Source organism: Ctenocephalides felis, unplaced genomic scaffold (genome assembly GCF_003426905.1).
Source record: "Ctenocephalides felis isolate EL2017-DRISC unplaced genomic scaffold, ASM342690v1 CF-g0.4_SCAFFOLD_03571, whole genome shotgun sequence".
Classification (NCBI taxonomy): domain Eukaryota; kingdom Metazoa; phylum Arthropoda; class Insecta; order Siphonaptera; family Pulicidae; genus Ctenocephalides; species Ctenocephalides felis.
Window position 1 is genome coordinate 66818073 of NW_020539725.1, and position 22213 is coordinate 66840285.

At 29.3% G+C, this 22213-nt stretch overlaps 1 protein-coding gene across 1 annotated transcript; it reads right to left on the minus strand.

Annotated features, from left to right (window-relative positions):
• Positions 1-6120: 6120 nt before the first annotated feature.
• LOC113386814 (probable E3 ubiquitin-protein ligase RNF144A) lies at positions 6121-21453 on the minus strand. Its single transcript, XM_026624574.1, has 7 exons — positions 21320-21453; positions 18171-18411; positions 9640-9838; positions 9365-9579; positions 9087-9296; positions 7149-7238; positions 6121-7076 (listed from the first exon to the last, which is right to left on the minus strand). The coding sequence occupies exons 1-7, from the start codon at positions 21421-21423 to the stop codon at positions 6903-6905; spliced, it is 1233 nt and encodes a 410-aa protein (XP_026480359.1). The 5' UTR covers positions 21424-21453; the 3' UTR covers positions 6121-6902.
• Positions 21454-22213: the final 760 nt, after the last annotated feature.

The window sequence follows — 22213 nt, forward strand, 5'->3', positions numbered from 1 at the left end:
TTTGAATCAGTATTGAAGTGCTTCAATATCCTGAAGAAATAACAATGAATAGGCATCATAAGATAAATATATTTAAATATGTATATAAAACATTTATCTTATTATTTGCCAAACCTGTATCTTATTTGCTCAATGCAATCGCCGACATGTTTGCTCGTATGTGGATTCGAATACAAATTCTGCGAAAGCTCCTTGAAAATTTCAGAAATTTGAGATTCTGCATAGAGACCACTGCCAGCATGGTCCAAATAATGCTCCCCTAAAAATATTCATCAATTGTTATATAAAATTAAGACTCCACAAATGCGCAGTTGTTAATTAAATTTAAAAAAATCGCTGTCTGTAGAAAATTGAAACAAAACTTGTACTATTATACGCGCACTAAACCACAAAACGTAATTAGAACGTTAATATAACGTAACAGATGTAACTTCGTACATAACGGTTAAGTAACTTAGAAGACGTCTATACTATTGTCTCAAGAATGTAACGGACTGTTTCGTTTTTGTTTCGTTTTCAAATTACAAACTAAACGTGAAAATCAAATTTTTATTACATATTTTAATTAAGAATTTACATAATATATAATGAAACTTACAAAACTACATAATCTTATAACATCAAACCTCGAAATATGTTTTGAGAATATTATTTAATTATTACCACCACTTGTATAATTTTTGGGTAATTTGTACAAATAGATTTTTAATTGAATTTTTATATATTTTCTATTTTGTAATCAATTTTACTCACCTTTCAGTCTTATGAATTCTGTTTCAATATCTTTAAGTTCCTTTTCGGTAAAAACATCCTGATACTCAGTCATTTTATCACATTCAATATAATAATATAAATTTAATTTCAATAAAATTTTATTATTATTTATTTTATATATCACACCTGTTTATTTATCACAATTGTTTTTAATTACATTTATAAAAAAATGATAATTATAAAATATTTATATTTATTTAAATTTTTGTAAAGATAAACTTGAATTGTCTATTGTAACAATATTTATGTAACTCATAATGACCGGATTTATATATTATAAAATTAAGTGACCATATAAAATTCACTTTTGTGAGCGTGTAATTCACCCTTTTAATTGATTTTGTTGACAAATTTTATACATCTGAAAATTAACTCTTTAGAACGATAAAATAATTAAATTTATTATATATTCACATTACTGCATGCTACACAAATTCAAGTACACCATATATGTAAACTAACTCTTATATAACAATCCACACTTGTAAAATTTTCAAAACAACCACAACTGCGAAATATTGATTATCAACATTATCTAAAACGAATGCAATATCATAACTAAGATCACATTTTGTAAACAATCTCTTATCTCGACTATTACTATCACTTATTTTGAAGGAAAACAACATTTATTCAAAGAATTTTGTACCGCCGGAACGGAACCTCCGCCGTTCGCAACTGAACTGAAGAAAATGACAAGTGTTATTAACAAGATTTCTACGCCCCACTCTTATGGATAATAAATATTGTAATAGATTTAAGCAGTAGCGTAACTAGAGATTATTATTTAATGAAATATATTAATTTGCATAATTTAAATAATATTTAGATTTGGAAATAATAATTCAATTTGAACTTCCCTTTCTTATTTTTATGTTGGTACACTATGCGCGAACTTCAGATCATATCAAAATGTCAAACATCCTACCGGAATTGAATTATTGATTTATAAATTAATTAATTGTTCATTAGAATTATTGGGTAATTCTAATGAAAAATTATGATGTGTAAAAGTTTCTATATACGTTCATGATATTATTAACATTTTGTTTGTCAATTTTGAGTTAAAATTTATATACCAGAATGCGTAACTGTGAATTCAAAAATATTTTTGTTGTGGTTGTATTTACTGATAAATATTTGTACGACCCATATGTGTATTAATAATTCATTTGCGGTGAATTATCGATTGCAAAAAACAACTGTTAAGAAATTATGACGTACTTAAAAGATAACGGGATTGATAACGATTTGTACAGAGACAAAATAGAAATTAACAATGAAATATAAAGCAATAATTTTGACTATGTAATATGGTCTTAGTGATTTCATAATTTATTTAATAATATTTTTTTTTAAAATATAAGAAATGTTATTATTATCTAGCAATAGCCGTACACTCTCTTCTGTATAAAATTAATAAAATGAAAAAAAAACATTTTCCAAAAATTGATTAACAAAATTAATTCATGACCATAATTTCAGAAACATTCATGAACCTAACAATATATATGTATAAATATATATATATATATATATATATATATATATATATGAAGTCGAGTCTGGATGCTCGGTATGGGCGTGTTTCTCGCTTCACAATTATGCATTTCATAACTTTTAGTCAAATTAGTTTTCAAATCTTTTAGTTATACATAATTTTTTCTAAAAAAATGTTTTTCTCTAATATGTTATTAAGTTTAATTTTTTAAAAATAAATTTTTGTTGAGTGTTTTTGTCCTGTGTTGCTGAATGATGACACGCATCTTGTGTCGAAACGTATAAATAAAAGTTTTTATACTTTATACCTTTTTTATTTCGACGAATGGGCTGCTAGTTACTTTGAAATATGTTTCAACGTCGAAAAAACTATCAAGATATATATATATATATATATATATATATATATATGTATATTTATAATATCAAATTTAAAATACCTGTTGAAAGTTCGCCACTGTCATCAGAGCACTTAAATTTGTTGTTATTACTTCCACACGCAATCTTCAAAACAGATATGCATCGAATAATAATTTTGTACCACTATCTATTACTAAACACACTAATTTAAAAAAATTGCCTCGATAATTTCCATAATATAAGCAATTTTAAATTTAAAAACCCGCAAACACAAAAGAAGCCATCTTTGTTATTTATTATGCGCATGGTAATGCCATAACGGAAAATATTTTTAAACCAAATTCACAAATATTTTATGAAAATAATATTAATTGAAATTTATTTAATGTATTCTTATTATAAAAAATAGAACTAATTATTTTTAATATAATTAAAAGTATAAATCCGTAAAAAATCTAGAATATGTTAACAAATTAAAATATATAAAATATAAGAAAAAAATTTCAAAATTAAACATTGCAGAGAAGTTGGGCGCAAGTAAACAAAAAAGTAAAAGCATATAGATAAATAGGCATGAGTAAAAGTCTGTACAAGAAAGAAGTTAAAAATATTTTTTCAAATATACATTTCAACTCATTTTTTCACTTAATTCATTTAAATACTTTCGTGTCTAGTATAAAATTAAATTAACACAAAGAAATGTAAATAAAACATTAGAAATTTTAGGTGTGACATGGATGGTTCTATTATATCTTCAATTATTAGAAAGAGGACGGCCTTGTGTTGAACTTTATTTAAATGAAATAGATAAGACGTAAGGAAAAAATATTTATTCAAGAGGGGATAACGAGTTTTTTGTTGTGCATTGGGATAAGGTCAATTTGGAGACAGGTTAGGACAACCTTTTATATTAATATCTGATTTGGTAAAAGTCAGTCAGTTTCTGCCGATTCTCCCGTAAAATGTTATGGCAAAGCTATGTTATACTGTATTTTTCATATAAAATGGTACTAAAAACTGTCTTAATTAAATGGTTAAATAACCTAACCTAGAAAACGCACAATCTTATCATCATAGATAAAAGAAGAGTGCTTATCATATGTGCATCTTTGTGTAATAATAACATATGAGTGAAGTTGCCTTTTTATCTGTAAATAAATAGCATTTTGACAGTTTTTAGTACCATTTTGTATGAAAAACGCTACGTAACATGGCCTTTGAATGTTGATTTCTTATTGATTAACTGTATTATTTATACATGTCGGAAAGTTCTTTAATTATATTGCTTTAAAAAAACTCGATATACTTAAAAATCACTCATAATTTACAATTTTGAAATCTCATTGTTCATGCAACTCGTCTTACATCAAAAACCCACTTATATATGCTACATGCAATATGCAAAAAATTTCTATTATTCCTATAATGAAACACCGTTTAACTTTTAAGTTTTTAGTAAATATTTAATGTTTCAATATATTTAAAAATACTCAATATCATATTATTACATTCCTCACAATGACTACACAATGTGTGAATAAAAATATCTGCCCTCCGGAAAGAATTATGTTAGCTAAAAACACTTTGATGATAATAATATAATTAATTATTATTCATTATATTTAATAATAATATAATTCGCTTACTAAGTATCTTCTTTAAAAAAATATACAACATCGACACACACCATCACACTGAATAATTCACCACTGATTCAATCAATTCCATCATGGTAATAGAAGAATTAAATTTTTATTTTGGATTAAAAAAAGTCTAACAAAACAATATTAGAATTATATATATATATATATATATATATATATATATATATATATATGCCAATAGAATATTAAACAAATATAACATTATAACGATTGCCATTGATATTATTAATATTTTCAAAATAAATTGTATCGATACTCAAAAACTATAAATATGATTTAAATTTTATGAACACAACATGTCCTCTTTCGTTTTGCTTTCCATAACATAATGCAAATTAAAAATTTAATTTTTCTATAATAAATCATGTTATATTGTAATTTACAAAATCAATTTGTTCGTGTTTAGAATATTCAGAAACAAATTTTGTTTTGTACGTCAGGCTACTCATACCATACATAATAATCCATCCACTTAATATACACATACATATATATATATATATATATATATATATATATATATATATATATATTTCTTTTATCCCAATCGTGCATTATAAGTTTAAGTCAAACAATGCCATTCGTGTATTTATATTAAACATATATAATATTGTGTATTTAATTATGATTGCATATATATATTACAACTATAAACTATAAAAAAAATATATATGTATATTTATTTCCTGTGCATCACAACCTTTTTTTATCGAGAATTAAATTCAATATCAATAAAAAAATCTGTGATGTCTATCTAGAGTGTTAGAAATTCAAAATTTTAATATAAGTTAAGAGAAATTATTTACAATTGTTTATTAATATACTTACTTATAAAATAAGTGAATATGTTAGGCCGTGCTTAATAACAACAAAATATATATATATATATATATATATATATATATATATATAAAGCTGCCAGTCAAAAAATGAATTAATTAATAACAATTTTTTATGTATACGTTTAGAAACTTGTTGTGTGTTATCATTTAGCTATTCATTATAAGAAAAATTAAACAAAAAGGTTAAATTTTTTTATATAAAATTAACTTGTTAATTTAATTAACATTAAAACACAAAAACATAACAAAATATAAAAAAAATATGTTAAAATGATTGTTAGATTGAAACAAAATATAAAAATGATAAAAATAAAACATTTGCTCTAAAATTATTCAATTATAATTTAATTGAAAAAACCAAAGCAAAATAAAAAATATAAAATTGAAAAATTTTTATAAATATAGAAATAATTTATGATAGGTATAAAATTTATAAACTGATAAAATGAATGATGAAATGATAAAAAAATGAATAACAAATATATTGAAAAATTAAAAATTATGTTCGATTAAAAAATTAAGTATATTTTTATATTTTTGATATGTTATAAATTTATAAACAAATAAGTTTATAAATCTTAATTTTTTATGTTAATAAAAATTTATAAAGTTCATAATTTTTAATTAAAAATTTATTTACAAATGATTTATTGTTGAATAAAATTTTATAAAAACAACTTATTGATGACACCTATCAAGTTTCTAAACGTATAAATAAGGTATTGTTAATTAAATTATTTTATAAAATTCGACTTTATTTATTAAATATGAGAAGACATCATATATATATATATATATATATATATATATATATATATATATATATATATTCGATCGTTGACCACTATAAATTTTAATTATCACTAGCATATTTAAGTGAATTGTCAATATTTATTATATAAATATATATATATATATATATATATATATCAACAATTTTTCGATTAATATATATCACATATCATTCTATCCTTTACTTCAGCAAACACATTTCACAATAGACCATATTTTATATAAGTCTAAACTAAAAATAACATTAGTGATCACTTAGTAATATCAATATCACCGCTGCCAACTCATTTTAGATGCAACTTAAATAAAAAATATTATAAATATAAAATAAACAATCTTTCTAAGTTCAATGTCATAATAGAACCACATTTTTACCACTCGTTTAAATCACATTGTTGATTAATAAGTACAAGTCAAATTGTTTTTGTGAATTATTATATTAAGTATCACTTCACTAATAAACAATAATTTAGGCCTTGATATGCATCTTTAGTCCATTTTGATGTTATTAATAACACATATTTTAATGCAAAAATTTCATACTTATTACATTATTTGGAAGAACCTATTCTCAAGGCAAAAATATAGATAAACTTAAACATACTGCTTGGGTGTTAAGTTTCAGCAATTACGATACTATATTTTCTTAACTTTGCATAGTTAATGATATCATGAGAACGCCTTTAATATTTTGTTGCGGAAACTACTTTATGCAAACTGCTACTTTCATTTATTCTTGTTTTAATCACATATCAATATTTCAAAATACGTTGGAGTGTGTATAGCATTTCACATTTATCATTTTTCCCAATTGAACTAACAAACATCACTCTCATTTATCAAAAATTTAATCCTGGTTAACTAACCTTCATTGACCGACTGCTTTTCTGAACTAAAATTTTGTTTCATTCTTGTTGATGCTTTTCAAATCTCTTTCTAATTTCATTTACCATTAGTTCAAATATTCAATTCAACCATCATCATCTCCATCATGTCCATCCTGATCTTCTCCTTCCTCCTGGTCCAATCTTGCAGCTCCGTTGCACACTCTGCACTTACAACAAACTATACAAGGTGCCGCTAGCAATAAAAGAGGCGAAGCGACTAAGAGTAGAATGCCAAAGCCAGCAAATATTCCAATTACCTAAAAATTAATTGAAAAATATAATTGACCAACTATTCGATGAAGACAAAACTCGATGATCAGTATTATTACCTGTGTTCTATGCCAGATTACGGAAGCTCTAGAATGTCCTAATTTGTTTTTGCATGGCCCCTTGTCGTAGTGGCGTAACAGAAAATCATCCTGAAAATAAGAAAAATGATACAATTCATATACACAAAATCCAAGCAAAATTACAGACTATAAATTGTATTAATTGATCATGATCATGATCGTATAAGGCAGTGTTTCCCAACGTGTGGCGCACGCCCCACCGGGGGCCAATTTGTAATTTCAGGGGGGCAATTTGAAAATTTTGGTGATTTTAATGTGATGCAGTATAGTATCGGTAAAACATTTAACAAAAAAATGCTTCTTAGATTTAGAAAAATAAGGTGTCCCGGTGTGGCCGCGATGATTTTATTTTTCAACCTTGCTTTCCTTGTGCCGGAGTTATGGTTTTCTCGGGTTGACTTGACTTTTTCTAATTATTTGGGTAGCAGTAGCCCTTCACTAATTATTTTAAACTTCTATATTCCAATTTATGAAAATTACCAAAAAAATAGGAAAATCAAGTTTCTGATTGCTTTATTTAAAGATCTGTGACAAGACTCGACTTGAAATGTGCACAAGAAAAGTTTTATGAGAACAGAGTTTTATACAAGGCTTTAAAAGCGGCAAAATTGTAAATATGACGTGAGTTTTTTACTCACTGTCAGTAACTATGCCAAAAGATGGAATTAATTTAAAATAAACTAATTTTTATTGTATCCTTAAATAGTATTTAATTGTAGTATTAAACAGATTTCTTCAAATGATTCTTTAGGGTTGTTGAGGTTGAGGTAGTATTGTATGTGAGAAATTTAGCTCTCGATTAGTAGAAAATACTTTTTTGATCGGTTGTGTAGAGCGTTGAAAGATGGAATATCAAAACAAACATTTTAGTCAAATTTTGCATTTTTATTTCTGCAAAGGGTAAAACGATGCTCCCAAAGAATAGGTGCTGTTTATGGTGTCGAAGCTTTGAAAAGCAGCTATGTTAAAATTGATTTTGAAAATGTCATTCTGGTGATTTTCCACTCAATGCTGCTCTGATTGTCCAGTTAAAGTTTTGGACAAACTAATTAAAGCAATAATCGATTGGGCTAATAGAAACAATTTCGCTATGTTTAAAAATTATTGGGGGTTGGTGAAAAATTTTCTCCACATCCACCAAATGTTCCTGACCACAAACCATCTGATTTAAAACCCTTGAATTAAAAAAAATCATGATGGTGTCAAATTGTGTGTAATTCAGTTTTTGCTAATAAAAACTAGAAGTTTTATAAACTTGGGATAATGATGCTTCTTTGAAAATAACAAAAGGCCATCGATCAAAATGGTATACATAACAAAGTTATTTAATTCTACGCAAAAATTGTCTTTGATTTTTTAACAAAAATGCGCACTTACTTAGTTGCCAACGATAACTATCAATTTCTAGAAAAATATGCGCACTTACTTAGTTGCCAATGTGATAACTAAAAAAGATTTAACAAAAAATATATAAAATTAAGATATAATTCCGTTTAAGAAAACGTCAAGTAAATTCGTTAAGAAGTGGCTTTATGAAGAAACTGAAACTAAATGCCCAAATGTAATCATATGTACAAGAGTTTGCTATAATTTATTGAAAAAAAGAAAAAGCTTTGATTAGAACCTACTATAAAATCTTTATTTTAGCTTAAGTATTGCATTAAATAAATTTCGAAAAAGAACAGTAATAAAATTAGTTTAAATTTTCCGTATGTTGGCTTATTCCGAAATTTTACTTATGATGTTTAATAACAATTTAATAGCGATTTCATCTTAAAAGTTATCGTTCTCATTTTTTCTGGGAGAAAAAAAAATTGTATGGGGGGGGCATAACGTTTTTATAAACCTCAAGGTGGGGCGGGGCCCAAAAAAGGTTGGGAATCACTGGTATAAGGTGTATGATCTCATACTACTTACATCGAGTGAAGTAAGACAGTACCAGCAGAAGACATGTTTACACCTCTTGCACATCATTTGAGCACAGCCTTCATCTTTCTCGATTGGCACTGAACAAAGTGGACAGCTTTTGATCAACTCGGAGCCACCAGGACCTGCCAGAAGTAACGGAAATCCTTCTTCAGCTCCTAGTGTCAGTGCATATTGCTCGCAAGTTTGTCCTGGATGCCACTAATAGATCAGAAATAAATAATAAAAACCAATTTGTAACTTGTATTCAAGTAATTATTATCCCTTACTTGTTTTTTACAACTGGAGCAGAATTCATCACTGCACGTTGGACATTGCACAGCACACACAGGAGGTCTTCTGGGAGCAGCAGCCCCCAAACTAGATCCTGCTGCTGTTGAAGCAGCACCTGCAGCAGCTGTAGTACCATCTGGAGCAGCCACCGAGCAAACAGTCTCGCAACCTGCACGAGGGCACCAGGTTCTCGTACGATCCATATCGATTTCTAAAAAATAAATAATAATAATCATACAATTTTTTTAAAATTTATCTTCTATCTTCTTACCTCTGTTCAGTCTGTACTGATTGTGTTTCTGCAGCAGCCTCTCGCCAGCCAATGTCTTGATTTCGTCCTGGGTGAGGGCGCTGCTGGTGGGCTGCACAACTGTGCCAGGCTGGACGCCTCTGGCTGGACATTCGGCATCGGGGCAGGTTATGGTGTAGGCACCGGCTAATACTTCAAATCTTGCATAAGAACGCATACACTGGAAAAGGAAAAAATATAATAAGTATCCAGCGCAATCGATAATATTAGTAAATTAAAATTCCATGGCGGAGCCTAATGGAATGCGCTTTTGCCAAATATTTTGGAGTTTAACGATTGTCGTAAAGAAGGTTGCAAATTATCATAAACGTAATATCGATATTTTATTATTCGCGTTCCTCTGTTGACATTCGCTCCTTGGCAAGAATTCAGAAATCGAGAAAAACACGAAAACAGCATAATAATTTATCAAAAAAAACATTCTCTTGAATTGAGTGATGAACAACTGAAATGGAATAAACTTTCATGATTTAATTAAATTATTTTCGAGAAAATTTTTGTTTGTGTCAAATGAAATATTAGAAGAAATTGAATTACTCGTTCATGTACTCTTAGCAATTAACTAGATTGATACAGATTATTCCCGTAGTTTTAATTAATTATTTAAAGTAATTAGTTATTTTCCACTGAATAGTTATGTGTGATTAAAGTATGGGTCACGACGTTTGTCTGGAATTCACTCCTAAATTACTGAACCGATTTTAATTTAGATTTTCTAACTGTGTATATTTATATATAACTTAAAGATATTTCTTATACAGATCGTAAGGGAGACTGGGTAGGGTTGTGTATTTTTTATTTTGATCAGCACCCCTTAAAGATGTTTCTTATACAGATCGTAGGAGAAACTGGGTACGATTGTGTAATTTTTTTGATCAGCAATAATTTTGTTAATTTACCACTTAGCTGGAGAGAAGTAAATTAAATGGTACTTTGAACCTTAAATACGACGGATTAGTTAAGAATTCAAATCAGACAAGAAAAAGGCGAGGGAACAAAAAAACTTACTTTCGATTCTTTAAAAACAATGCGGTCTACAAGACGACCATGTTAATATAGGGCGCTGACTCAATGCAATAATGGAAACTTGTTCTAACAAACATACTCCATCTTTCTCCCCTTGAATCGGTTTAGTTTAGATAGTATGACGATTGTTAAAACTTATTAAAAATCACATAATCAAAAACCATATTAAGGAATTGTGTTTTTGATATTTGAGAATTCTGAAATAAAAAAATTAACTTAGAAATGAACTTTCATCAGGGAAATGAAGTAATTGCTGATTAATAACTTTTATAATATTTGTTCACACAGTGAATTATGTAAAACAACGCCTAAACAAATATTGTTTTCGCAACTTTACTCATCTTGTAATAATTTTGTTTGAAGAACTTTATGTAATTAAAATTAACATACATTCATTGACTGCTTGTATTTTTTTTACTTTTTCGCTGGCGATATGACCTCATTCTTTGAACAACTGTAATATCTGTCTTGCCTAAAAAATATTTTCCATTTTAATAACTTCAAAGATTCATAGAAACTACGAATAATATAGAAATAATTTCTAACCAATAAACTTACGTTTAGTACACGGCACAAATGTTTAATTTGTTTTATTATTTTCAAGGAACAGGGTAAAATATTCTTCTGATTCGAGCATTTTTTTGTTAAATCAAGATTTGTACTACAATGTAACTTTAAAATGTTTATTTATCTATGCCGATTTCCTTGTTAATATCGGTACGCATACAACGACAGAATTCTATTCACATACACGACGACCAATCACAATCAACCCGCATAGAAATGATCTCATCGAGAGCGAATGACGAACAGTTCGTTCGTAACGGACTTCCGTTGCATTTGTACGGATTTACACCCTAGTTTCGATAATAATTTACCTCCTGGTTTACTGAATTTTCAATTACCTTCTGCCGTCTATTGATTCCGTTCATCATTGTTTCATGAACAGAGCGAAAGGCGTTCAGTAGGGCGTTCGAATTTTCCATTTCCATTTCCCAGCATAATCTTTCATTTAGTATTAGCATAGAAAAGCCATAATCGAGCATAAAAAGCGGCCTTGATAAGATTGATAGCACCATAAAATATAACGATGACCGTCCGTGATATAAATAGAAGGCGTGGGGCGCCGTTCGACGCCGCCTTTTTTATTTCGGACTGACTCTGTTTTCTTCATTTCGACAATCATTTATAACTGTTACAATTCGCGAAATGTGTGTTGATATTATTAGTAAACACTTGTCGGCACTTAATATTGAAAGAACGGACAGAGGATAGCATATTTTTATTTTTTAACATCTCGTAGGGTAAGTAAGGTAATAGTAATCGTCCAAAAATCGAAATTGAAATTTTTGGCATTTCTTCACGTTTTGAAGGTTTCTGAACATTTTGGCATATTTTCGAAAAAATGGATGTGTGTGTATATGTATGGATACAATTTTTCGTCCACGTTTTCGGGCGCATGGATCAACCGAATCGAATCAATCAAATCCTATTGATAGGGAGATGTGCTGATTTGTTTTGCAAAGTCTGGTCCAGCGTTTCGAAGATTAGGGGCAAAATTCAGTGCTGAAAATGGCAATTCAGTTTTTAGGAGAACGGAGCATCCAATTTGGATGTCTCAAAAAAACATGTTATTTATATTGACGAAATGAAGAACTGATTAATTTTTTGGATAGGCAGTGCAGCGGTTTTGGAGATCCAATAAAAAAGTAAAAATGCCATCTAATTTCCGCAATTTTTTCATTAATTTGTTTCCTCCTAATTATAAGATGGGCTTCTCCATATGTGTTTTGTAACTTTGTCGCATTGCGCTTTCCGTAAGTACATACTGAACTGACTATATCGCGAATATCGATTACTGCGCGTCGACAGCACTACTTGCATCAAGGTCGATCTGCTCGACCCCTGGCTGCTGGTCCAGAAATAAAAGAAAAGATTTTGGAAATAAAATTTAGAGGTCTAGCTAGATCGTTATAAAAGTCGCAAAAATCGAGATTGACTATATTGATATTAGAGTCAATAGTCCGCATTCTTCTTCTTTATAGTCATTTCACTCATTAAACTTTTATTTAATTGATTACACATTTTTTACATCTATGCCCCAATCTGCCCTATATCCACTTATCATGTTATTATAATTGAATTCCGCAACATCGTTTTTTGGTAAGTCGCCAACTCGAGAAATCGGAGCAATTTCGGATGTAAAAACACACTTAGAGCTAATATCGATGTGGGGAAATAACCGATTTCCAAAAGTCTGTTTTGGATGAAATGTATATGGCTATTGGGGATGTTGCCTTGAAACTGATTCCAAGATCATAATGGTAATAGAAGTGCGGGGATCGATGGAGTTTGGCACAAACTTGAAGAATTGGAGTGAAAATTTATGTAGTTAAGTGTGGAGTTTACCACTTAAGTTATATTAAATATTAGACTATTTCAACTTTCTTGGTCATACCAAGAACTGTATAATAATAATTTTTTTCAATAAAATGATTCATCCTATCAACCTAAACCCAGTCATTTACCACCTCTTTCTAATTCTATCTTTATATCAGACTCATTAAAATTGGCACGCCCGTCAAAATTCGTGGGAAAAGAATAACAAAAATCTAAATATAGATGCTTTTTGTTTTGTTGTCATTAAATGAAACGATTGTGAAGATATAAAAAACGGACAGATAGGATTATCGCCAACAATTCAGTATTAGACAATTCGTAAACATCGCATAAACATAAAAAAACGCAGAAATTAAATAAAAAATATTGGAACGTTGACCTGGCTGGATGGATGGATGAAGTTTTTACTAGATGTTGTTTGTGATCACAATAAAATACTTACTTTAACAAAATCTGATATTTTAAATTTATAGGCATGCATAGGACTATTACTGAGTTTGCAAATCTAAATAAATAAAAAATACTTCTGAGATTTTTTGAAAGATTAATAATTTTTTTTAAAAAACGTTGATTATTTTAAATAATCTTTTATAACTAGTCTTTCTGCAGATAATCAAGTATGTTGCGACTGGTACAAAACGGCAGAGGACAAGGTCACCACGGTTTAAGTAAAATCGATAGACTGCGGAGTGCTCTTGCACGAAAACTATTCCCTTGGCCCTTTGCCAAAATTCACTTATCCGAATGTAACCAGATTGCGGTGGCGGAGAAGGCCGATTTAGTTATAAGCACTATTTGCACAAGGATATATAATAGAAATATTATGCTAATAAATCGAAGAATCTTTTATGGGCCGAGCCTCACAGTTCGAAGTCAAATTTTCAAGGAATGTTTTACCTCAATTGTTTTTCCTTCAATGTAATTTATGTACTCTGTTTTCGATAGAAATCCTGTTATATTCTTAATATAACATTATTTAATAATAATTATAAATCGCCCATCAACCAATTCTTTCTCGTCTTAAGTCCTTCAAAAACATTTTCGTCAAAAGGTACAAGAAACTTTTTCAGAATATAGAACCTTAGTCCCAAATAAAATTTTTAACGTATTTAATATTTTGATTTTTTCTTTCTGTGGCTTACTGGTTGGAGCCATATGGGTTTCTATTCACAAGTTGCGCATTGGACAACCTGATGTCAAGCAGTAGTGACATCGATTTTTACTTGAAAATATAGATAGCAATATATTGCTTTAATAAAGAATGCCATCAGTATTAACAAAAATGTAATAATAAATTTATCACATGGAGCAATGTTTGGGTTGCAGTCATCACAGTAGCTCATAGGACTTTATGTTAAATTCTGATTGCCGCTGAAATAAATATATAACTAGTAGTAAATGGCATTGTGCCTTAAGGCAAATTGCTTGAACTTCCCGTACCGTAATAAAATATTCGAGGTATATTAAATGTTTCTTTCTTCAACACAATATTAAATATTCTTTTCGTCAACACAAGCAGAAAGTTTTTTGAATAATTCAAATCGGATGCTTAGTTCTATCAAAAACTGCCATTTTTTGCACATTTAGCATGGTATCTCTGAAACAGCTGGACCTGCCTTTGCCAAAAACTAATCACCACTTCTCCCCGTCATTACAAATTGAATGTTTTTGGATCATTCAAATCCGATACTCCGTTCTCTTAAAAACTCGATTTGTATATTCTGCACTCTTTGCTCCGCATCTCCGTAACAGCTGGACTTGCTTTTGCCAAAAACTAATCAGCACATCTCCCTATCAACAAGGATCGAATGTTTTTTGAACCATTCAAATTGGTTGATCCGTGCGCCCGAAAACGTGGACCAAAAAAATGCGGACATACAAAACACACACACACACACACATACATTTTTTCTGAGGTATGTGGTCAGAAAATGGTCAGAAACCACTGAAGATATGCAAAAATTTTCATTTTCGATTTTCGGCCCATTACTATAACTACCCTACGGGAAGTAAATAAAGTTTAAATATAGAAGTAATAAGAAATAATATAAAATACAATAACTAGAATTATTATAAATAATATATTGGAAATATATTTAACTTTAAATAAATTTAACTTTAAGCGGAAGAGAAATGTACAAAAATCTGTAAATATTCGATGGCCACCCGGTCAATAAACGCCTATTGACAACAAAATCCGCAAAATCCCAATACTTAAAATCGATACATCAAATTGTTAGCACACTTGTTTATTTATATTTATATCAAGTTTTTTTCCTCCACGTGTCTGAAGCCGAAACCGGCCATCGATTTTGTTTTAACAACTGGAAAATTTTCAGCATATTTGTTTTCTACAATAAACGTTTTTTCATATCGGCACGTAAATTTGAACGTTTCCTATATTTAATTCAAATGTCAGTTTTTGTTTATGGTCTGCACGAGTTCGGTCGTCGCGTGCTTATAAAACGATAATTATCGAAAATCGTGAATCATAAATATATGATACGTATTAAATTTAGCTCACGGCCCGAACAACATGAAATAAATGCTAGGTTAAAAATAGAACCGGTGTATTTGTTTATTTATTGTGTTTGCGGCGCACCTGCTCCGCATACCGCAGCAGGATCCGGAGGAATCGGAATGCGAACCACGCCCTGAGCAATAAACTTAACAGAGGTACAATCAGGGATTCCAGAAATATGGGTCCAGATTCGAATACAAAAAATTGCAAAATGGCAAAAAGTGAAATGTACTGCATCTCGCAAAAAAGTCCCCACTAAATATCTTTAATATTGCAAATGTAATAAAACAGAGTAATCACTAGAAGATTGCAGTGCTTATTTCTACGTGACCAACATTATCACAAAAACTAGTGGGGTGCATGGCATCGTCCCTTAAGGCAAATTGCTCGAACTTCCTGTGCCGTAATTAAAAATCTTGGTGCGCAACCCAAAAAATTTACACAAAATTCATACACATTATTAAAATCTCTATAAAATATCTGATAATTTGATGTACATGTGTCCAATAAACATTCCGACCGCCAATTTACATTTTTTAACTTATTTTTATTGGGAGTCCATAACCGGTGGACCTGCCTTCCCAGAAATTTAATCAGTTCGTCATCTTATCAATACAAGTAAAATGTTCTTTGAATTATTAAAATCGGACGCTCCGTTCTCTTAAAAACTGAGTTACCGTTTTTGTCATTTTTTGCCCTGTATCTTCGGAACGGCTAGACCTGCCTTCGCCAAAAACTAATCAGCACGTCTCCTTATCAATACGAATCGAATGCTTTTTGAATTATTCAAATCGGTTAATCCGTGTTCCCGATATCGCCGACAAAAATTTCGCACAAACACACACACATACACATATATAAATTATTTCTAAGGTATGTCAAAATCTTCAGAAACCTTTGAAACGTAATGATATATAAAAATTTCTGATTTTTTTACGATTAGTATAACTTACCCTACGGGACAAAAAATAAATTACAAGCCATCGCCTTAAATTAGTCGACCTCGACATCAGGAGAAAAAGTATTATTGTCGTTAGTTTTTCTCGTTTTGAGCACTAGTTAAATGTTTAGTTTATCATATCTGAATGTTACTTTTAAGTACACCATATTTAATTATTTTATAAGATGTATTGTTAATTTTAAGGTAAAAAGTATGAAATGAACGTTTACCTTGGCAAAAGTGTACACAATAAACAAAACTAAACAAAAAATGAATTAAGTTAAAAAAGCCAATATTTCAAGTGATTAATTGTTATTCATACTTTCTTGATGAATATTTCTGACAAAATACCAAATCAAGGTTATATACAGTGTTATCTCTGTAAAAATGAATAAGCTATTATTTTATAAAATCACTTAAAAAATAAAAATAATGCACTGGATCTATTTGCCCTCTGGTTGTCCCATTTTACCCCGTCTATGGAGTAAAAAGGGACAGATTACAAATTTAAAAAAAATATTAAAAAATCAACCTTCTATAATTAGAACGTAGTTCGATAGTTAGTTGTTTGATACGTGTTATAATGTAGCACATTTAGTACTTGAAGTCAAATTGGAACTTTGTGCCTCGCCCTACGTTACTGCACATTATTCCAAAAATTTCCAAAATATTTTCCTAATGATTTTTTATGATTAAGGCACTTCTTGTAGGCCTATAATATTTTAGGGTGTTCGTTAAGTCAATAAATTCACAAATCATCACACAAAAGTCATCACAATAGTCAAAAAAAAAAAATCAACTAAATTACAAAGAGATTAATTAGGGGCGTTCATTAATCACGTGATCGATTTTTAAAGGATTTTTGGACACCCCCTTAGTGATACGCGGTGATACTCAAAATTATCCACACAACGTGTATTTTTAGTTACGAGAAAATTTGTATTTTTATTTTTAATTTTTTTCGAAAATTTATATAAAAAATCGGATCGGATCTATAAAAAAATAGGTAAAAAATAAATGCACGTGATATCATACTATACCCTCTCTCCCCGACGTAATGTTTCGTGTTTTTTGTCGAAACTCCCCCCCCCCACAACTCCCCCTGAAAAATCTTATATCGATTTTGATTAAATTATGTTTAAATAAAATTTATCTTTACTGACACACCTTTGCAATTTTTATGTGTATGACAACACATATAATTTTTTTTAAACAGTACTTTATAATTTTTATTCCTGTGATAAACCGATTAAAATATTTGCAATAATATCATGACCCTGTCAAATCTTGAAATCAATCACATAAAACATTCGATTTATTTTCAAGAAATTCGATATGATTTCATTCGAATGAGCAAAAGCAAAATTATCTGGACTGACCGAGGTCATTTCCGACTGACTCGCTGACCTTCTTCCGTTCGGACCGCGGAAATATTTTCACTTCCGCAATTCTGGCGCGATTGTCCGGTTTCGCATCATTGGTACTTCCGATTTGGAATACTTTTTCAAGATCTTATGGTAATAAGACACTCTTGGGAAAAATATCTCGGAAATCGGATGCCAGTTCAATTTATTGGACTAATATACAACTTATCTACTATCTTACCTCTGTGCAGAAGACGCATCCGCACCCTGTCAATCTGGTGACATCAGACGATTCGGTGAGGCACAATTTGCATGTAATAGGCGGTTGTTGCTCCTTTTCTTCTTTGTCTTCTGATTCCTCCTGGACAACTCCACCAGGAGGAGTCGTCGGTGTTTCCTTCGAAACTGATACGAAGGCTCCTCCGCCTTGCACCAAAGAATAGCGGGAACCCCCGGAGGCCATGGAAAGTAGGCTCGAACATCTGGAGGATAAGAGAAATAGATGAAAAATGATTTTGATATATATAATACATGCAGTATTTACATTTCAAAGAATATCATTATGAAATCACTCTTGGCACAGCTTAGAATGTTGAAACACACTTCAGAGATTCTAATTCATCATAAAAATAATGATACTGGCATTGGACGAAAACAATAGAATTAAATTTTTCTATTCAACACTTACAAGAAACCAATTATATTCATTCTTTTTTTAATTAGAGGTCCACGTATTTGTTTTACAAATACTTCAGAAATAGTACACATTATGTAACAGACACATGTATTTATCAACACAATATTGCAAAAACTAAAATTTTAATTATGATTCATATATTTATCACTTTTATAATATGTTATTAGATAGAGTTTTGTATAACCAACACTTTTATCAGCACTATTTAAAATCAGCTAAAATAAAAATAAAACACTTTTCATTATAAATGTCGCCGATTAATATTATTAAATTATTTTGAGGTTAGAACATTCACTAAAAATTTAAACAACAAAATGTTTCTTAAGCATTTATACATATTTGTATCAAATGTTTCAAAATATAACTTATTGCGCATTTTAGATACACTAACAATTATTTTTTAATAAATTTTTTATCAAATTTCGAATATTTATTTTCGCCGCATTCACCAACGTTTACTAATATAATGCTGTCGTACAAATGTATCAGTCATAAATATATGTAAATATTTATCATATTATGTATTCTTTATGTAAATTAATATATTTATAATTATCATATCGAAACTATAAAACCCCGATAAACATAGCTGGCGTCTCTATAATCGATAATGTCTTTAAATAATCATAAAAAATATTAAACGGATAGAAATTTATTGATAAAGATCAGGTACCAAAATTTGATTTGATATTTTTGATGCCTACCTGTATAAATGTCAAGTGCACATATAAAGAAATCTTTATGAAACGATTTATTATAGTTACTAAATTAAATAAAAAAACGTATGTATTTAACAAATAGAACTTAGAGCTAAAAAACTACTGAACACTTTCGATCAAACTCATGAAAATGATTTATAATAAAACGACTAATGCTTAATGAATTTGCACATTTGTTATTAAATTTGTAAATATTTGACGTGAATTAATATAAATTACAAACTGCAAAACTATGTTTATATAAACAAATTCCACACTCGTAAGTAATGCTATATTTTATGTAAATTATAAAATTGTATTTTTAATAATTAGATTTATAAAATATAATATATAAATTGCAATACTTCGCTCAAGTCTATATAAACAAATTCCATTTTTGTAAGTCATATCATATATTATGTTAATTATAAAAATTAGATTTTGTCAATTAAATAACTATATTTATAGAAATTTAATTTTAATAACCATATTTATACCACTTTTAAACACATTTTTTTTTCTTAAAATGAACTTTTATATGAAAAAACGTCTCGGTCGGTTTGTCAATTTTTAGGAAATCAGTTTTTATTAGAAAATATCGGTTTTCAATAAATTAATAACACATGAAAAGTTTGAAAATCACAATTGTAGCCAAAAGTACCACAGTAATAAAAATACTAAAAAATATTTGCATCCTTATATGTAAAAATTATGCATAAATAACACATAATTAATTGTTTTTAAAATGTTTATATCTTGGGCACTTATTATTTTTTGTACTTCTAAATTGCATAACAAAAATATCATTAATAAAATTGAATAGTAAATAAATTCAGTCAAAAACTGCTTAGAATCACTTAAAATTTTCTGTTTTTTTTTTTTCAAACCTTAAACCGGTTAAAAATGGGGTTTCCAAAAAAAGTACTATTCGAAAAATCACATAAAAAAAATATTATCAATAAAATTTAAAAGTAAATAATTTCAGTCAAAAACTGCTTAAAATCACTCCAAATTTTCTGTTAATTTTTTTTAAAACTCTAAACAGGTTAAATGGATTTTAAAAAAATACTACTCGAAAATTGCATAAAAAATGATTATGAATAAAATTTAATAGCATATAATTTCAGTCAAAAACTGCTTTCAATCACTCCAAATTTTTTTTTAATTCTAAACAGGTTAAATGGGTTTTAAAAAAATACTACTCGAAAAATTGCATAAAAAATGATTATGTATAAAATTTAATGGCAAATAATTTCAGTCAAAAACTGCTTTCAATCACTCCAAATTTTCTGTTCATTTTTTTTTAAACTCTAAACAGGTTAAATAATGGGTTTTAAAAAAATACAACTCAAAAAAAATACATAAAAAATTATTATATAATTTCAGTCAAAAACTGCTTTCAATCACTCCAAATTTTCTGTTAATTTGTTTTTTAACAACTCTAAACCGGTTTTTCGAAAAAAATACTATTCAAAATGTGTATAAACACTAGTATAAATCTTTATCATTAAACGGAAACATAATTTCTAATATAATTCACTTATACACAAACATGTCTTATTTTTTATGCTCATCATTAAACTTTAAAATATTTATTTATTAATTAATTTATTTATTTATTGATATGACTGATATGATTTATTGATATGACTTGATATGATTTATTTATTTATTAAATATGATATGACTTTCTACTTCTTTTTATCTATATGACTTTTTCTAGACTAAAATAGTATTTATTTATATAAACTTGAGCGAGGTATTTCAGTTCACAAATTATATTTTATAAATATAATTATTAAAAATAAAATTTTATAATTTACACAAAATACAGTATTACTTACGGGTGTGGAATTTGTTTTGGTAAACATAATTTTGCGGTTAATATACACAAAATAATTTTTTTAACATTTACTCTACTTTTTTTAACTGCCTACTACTTTTTCCAACCACATCTCCACCACATATAAAAAATGCAACAAAACTATTTTTTACCTCGAGCACCTTCCGTGGTCCCCCATCGTGTTTCCCACTCCGGCAACTGCACCCAGATCCCCCGCACTCCCCACACGTTCCCTCTCTCCGGCGCCGATCACCATCGGATTCACAACTCCGGTTCCGGCAGCGGCCCCTCCGTGTCCGCCGCCACTGCTCGTGTGACTCCGGAGCAGAGGCACGGCCGATCGCAGCAGCCGGCGGTTCAGCTGCGCCAGATCGTGGGCCGACACCGAAGACGCCAAAGGGCGCCACGGGTGAAAGGAACTGTGATGGTGGGAGGAGCCGAAGTGGTGCTGGTGGTTCGTCGTGGTGTGAGGGAGGAAGCTGCCTGTGCTTTTGTTTGCTTTCAGAACTGGCCTGGGGGAGGAAATTGATAATTATAATATTAGTTTGATTATATAGTTTTAATTATTATATAGTTGGAATAGAAAATTCAAGTAGGCGAGACTGCGTACGGAGTACTGATTTTGAGATAGGGTCCAAAGCGAAAAAAGATGAAGTATGTTTGTTTGAACAAGTTTTCCTTATTGTCCAGAGTCAGCGCCCTACATTAATACGATCTGTAGACCGCATTGCTTCAATTTCTTTTAATATAAACTGTTACTTATATACAGATAGATCACTTTGTTTGTAATTTTGCTGTATGTTGAGTATAGAGATGGTCTTATCATATCCGAAGCCGGATCGGTTCGAATTTGACTCCGCATCAGAGAGGAGTTATATCCGCTTAACAACTCCACGACTCCGACAACTTTGAAACAGAAATACTTGAAACAAATGTGTTCTATAGTGCGCTGTTTATGTATCTAAGGATTTGTCAATTCTCATTAATTATTTGAAAAGAAAATTCATGAATAAATATCAATAAAAAATAATTTTTCTAAAAAATTC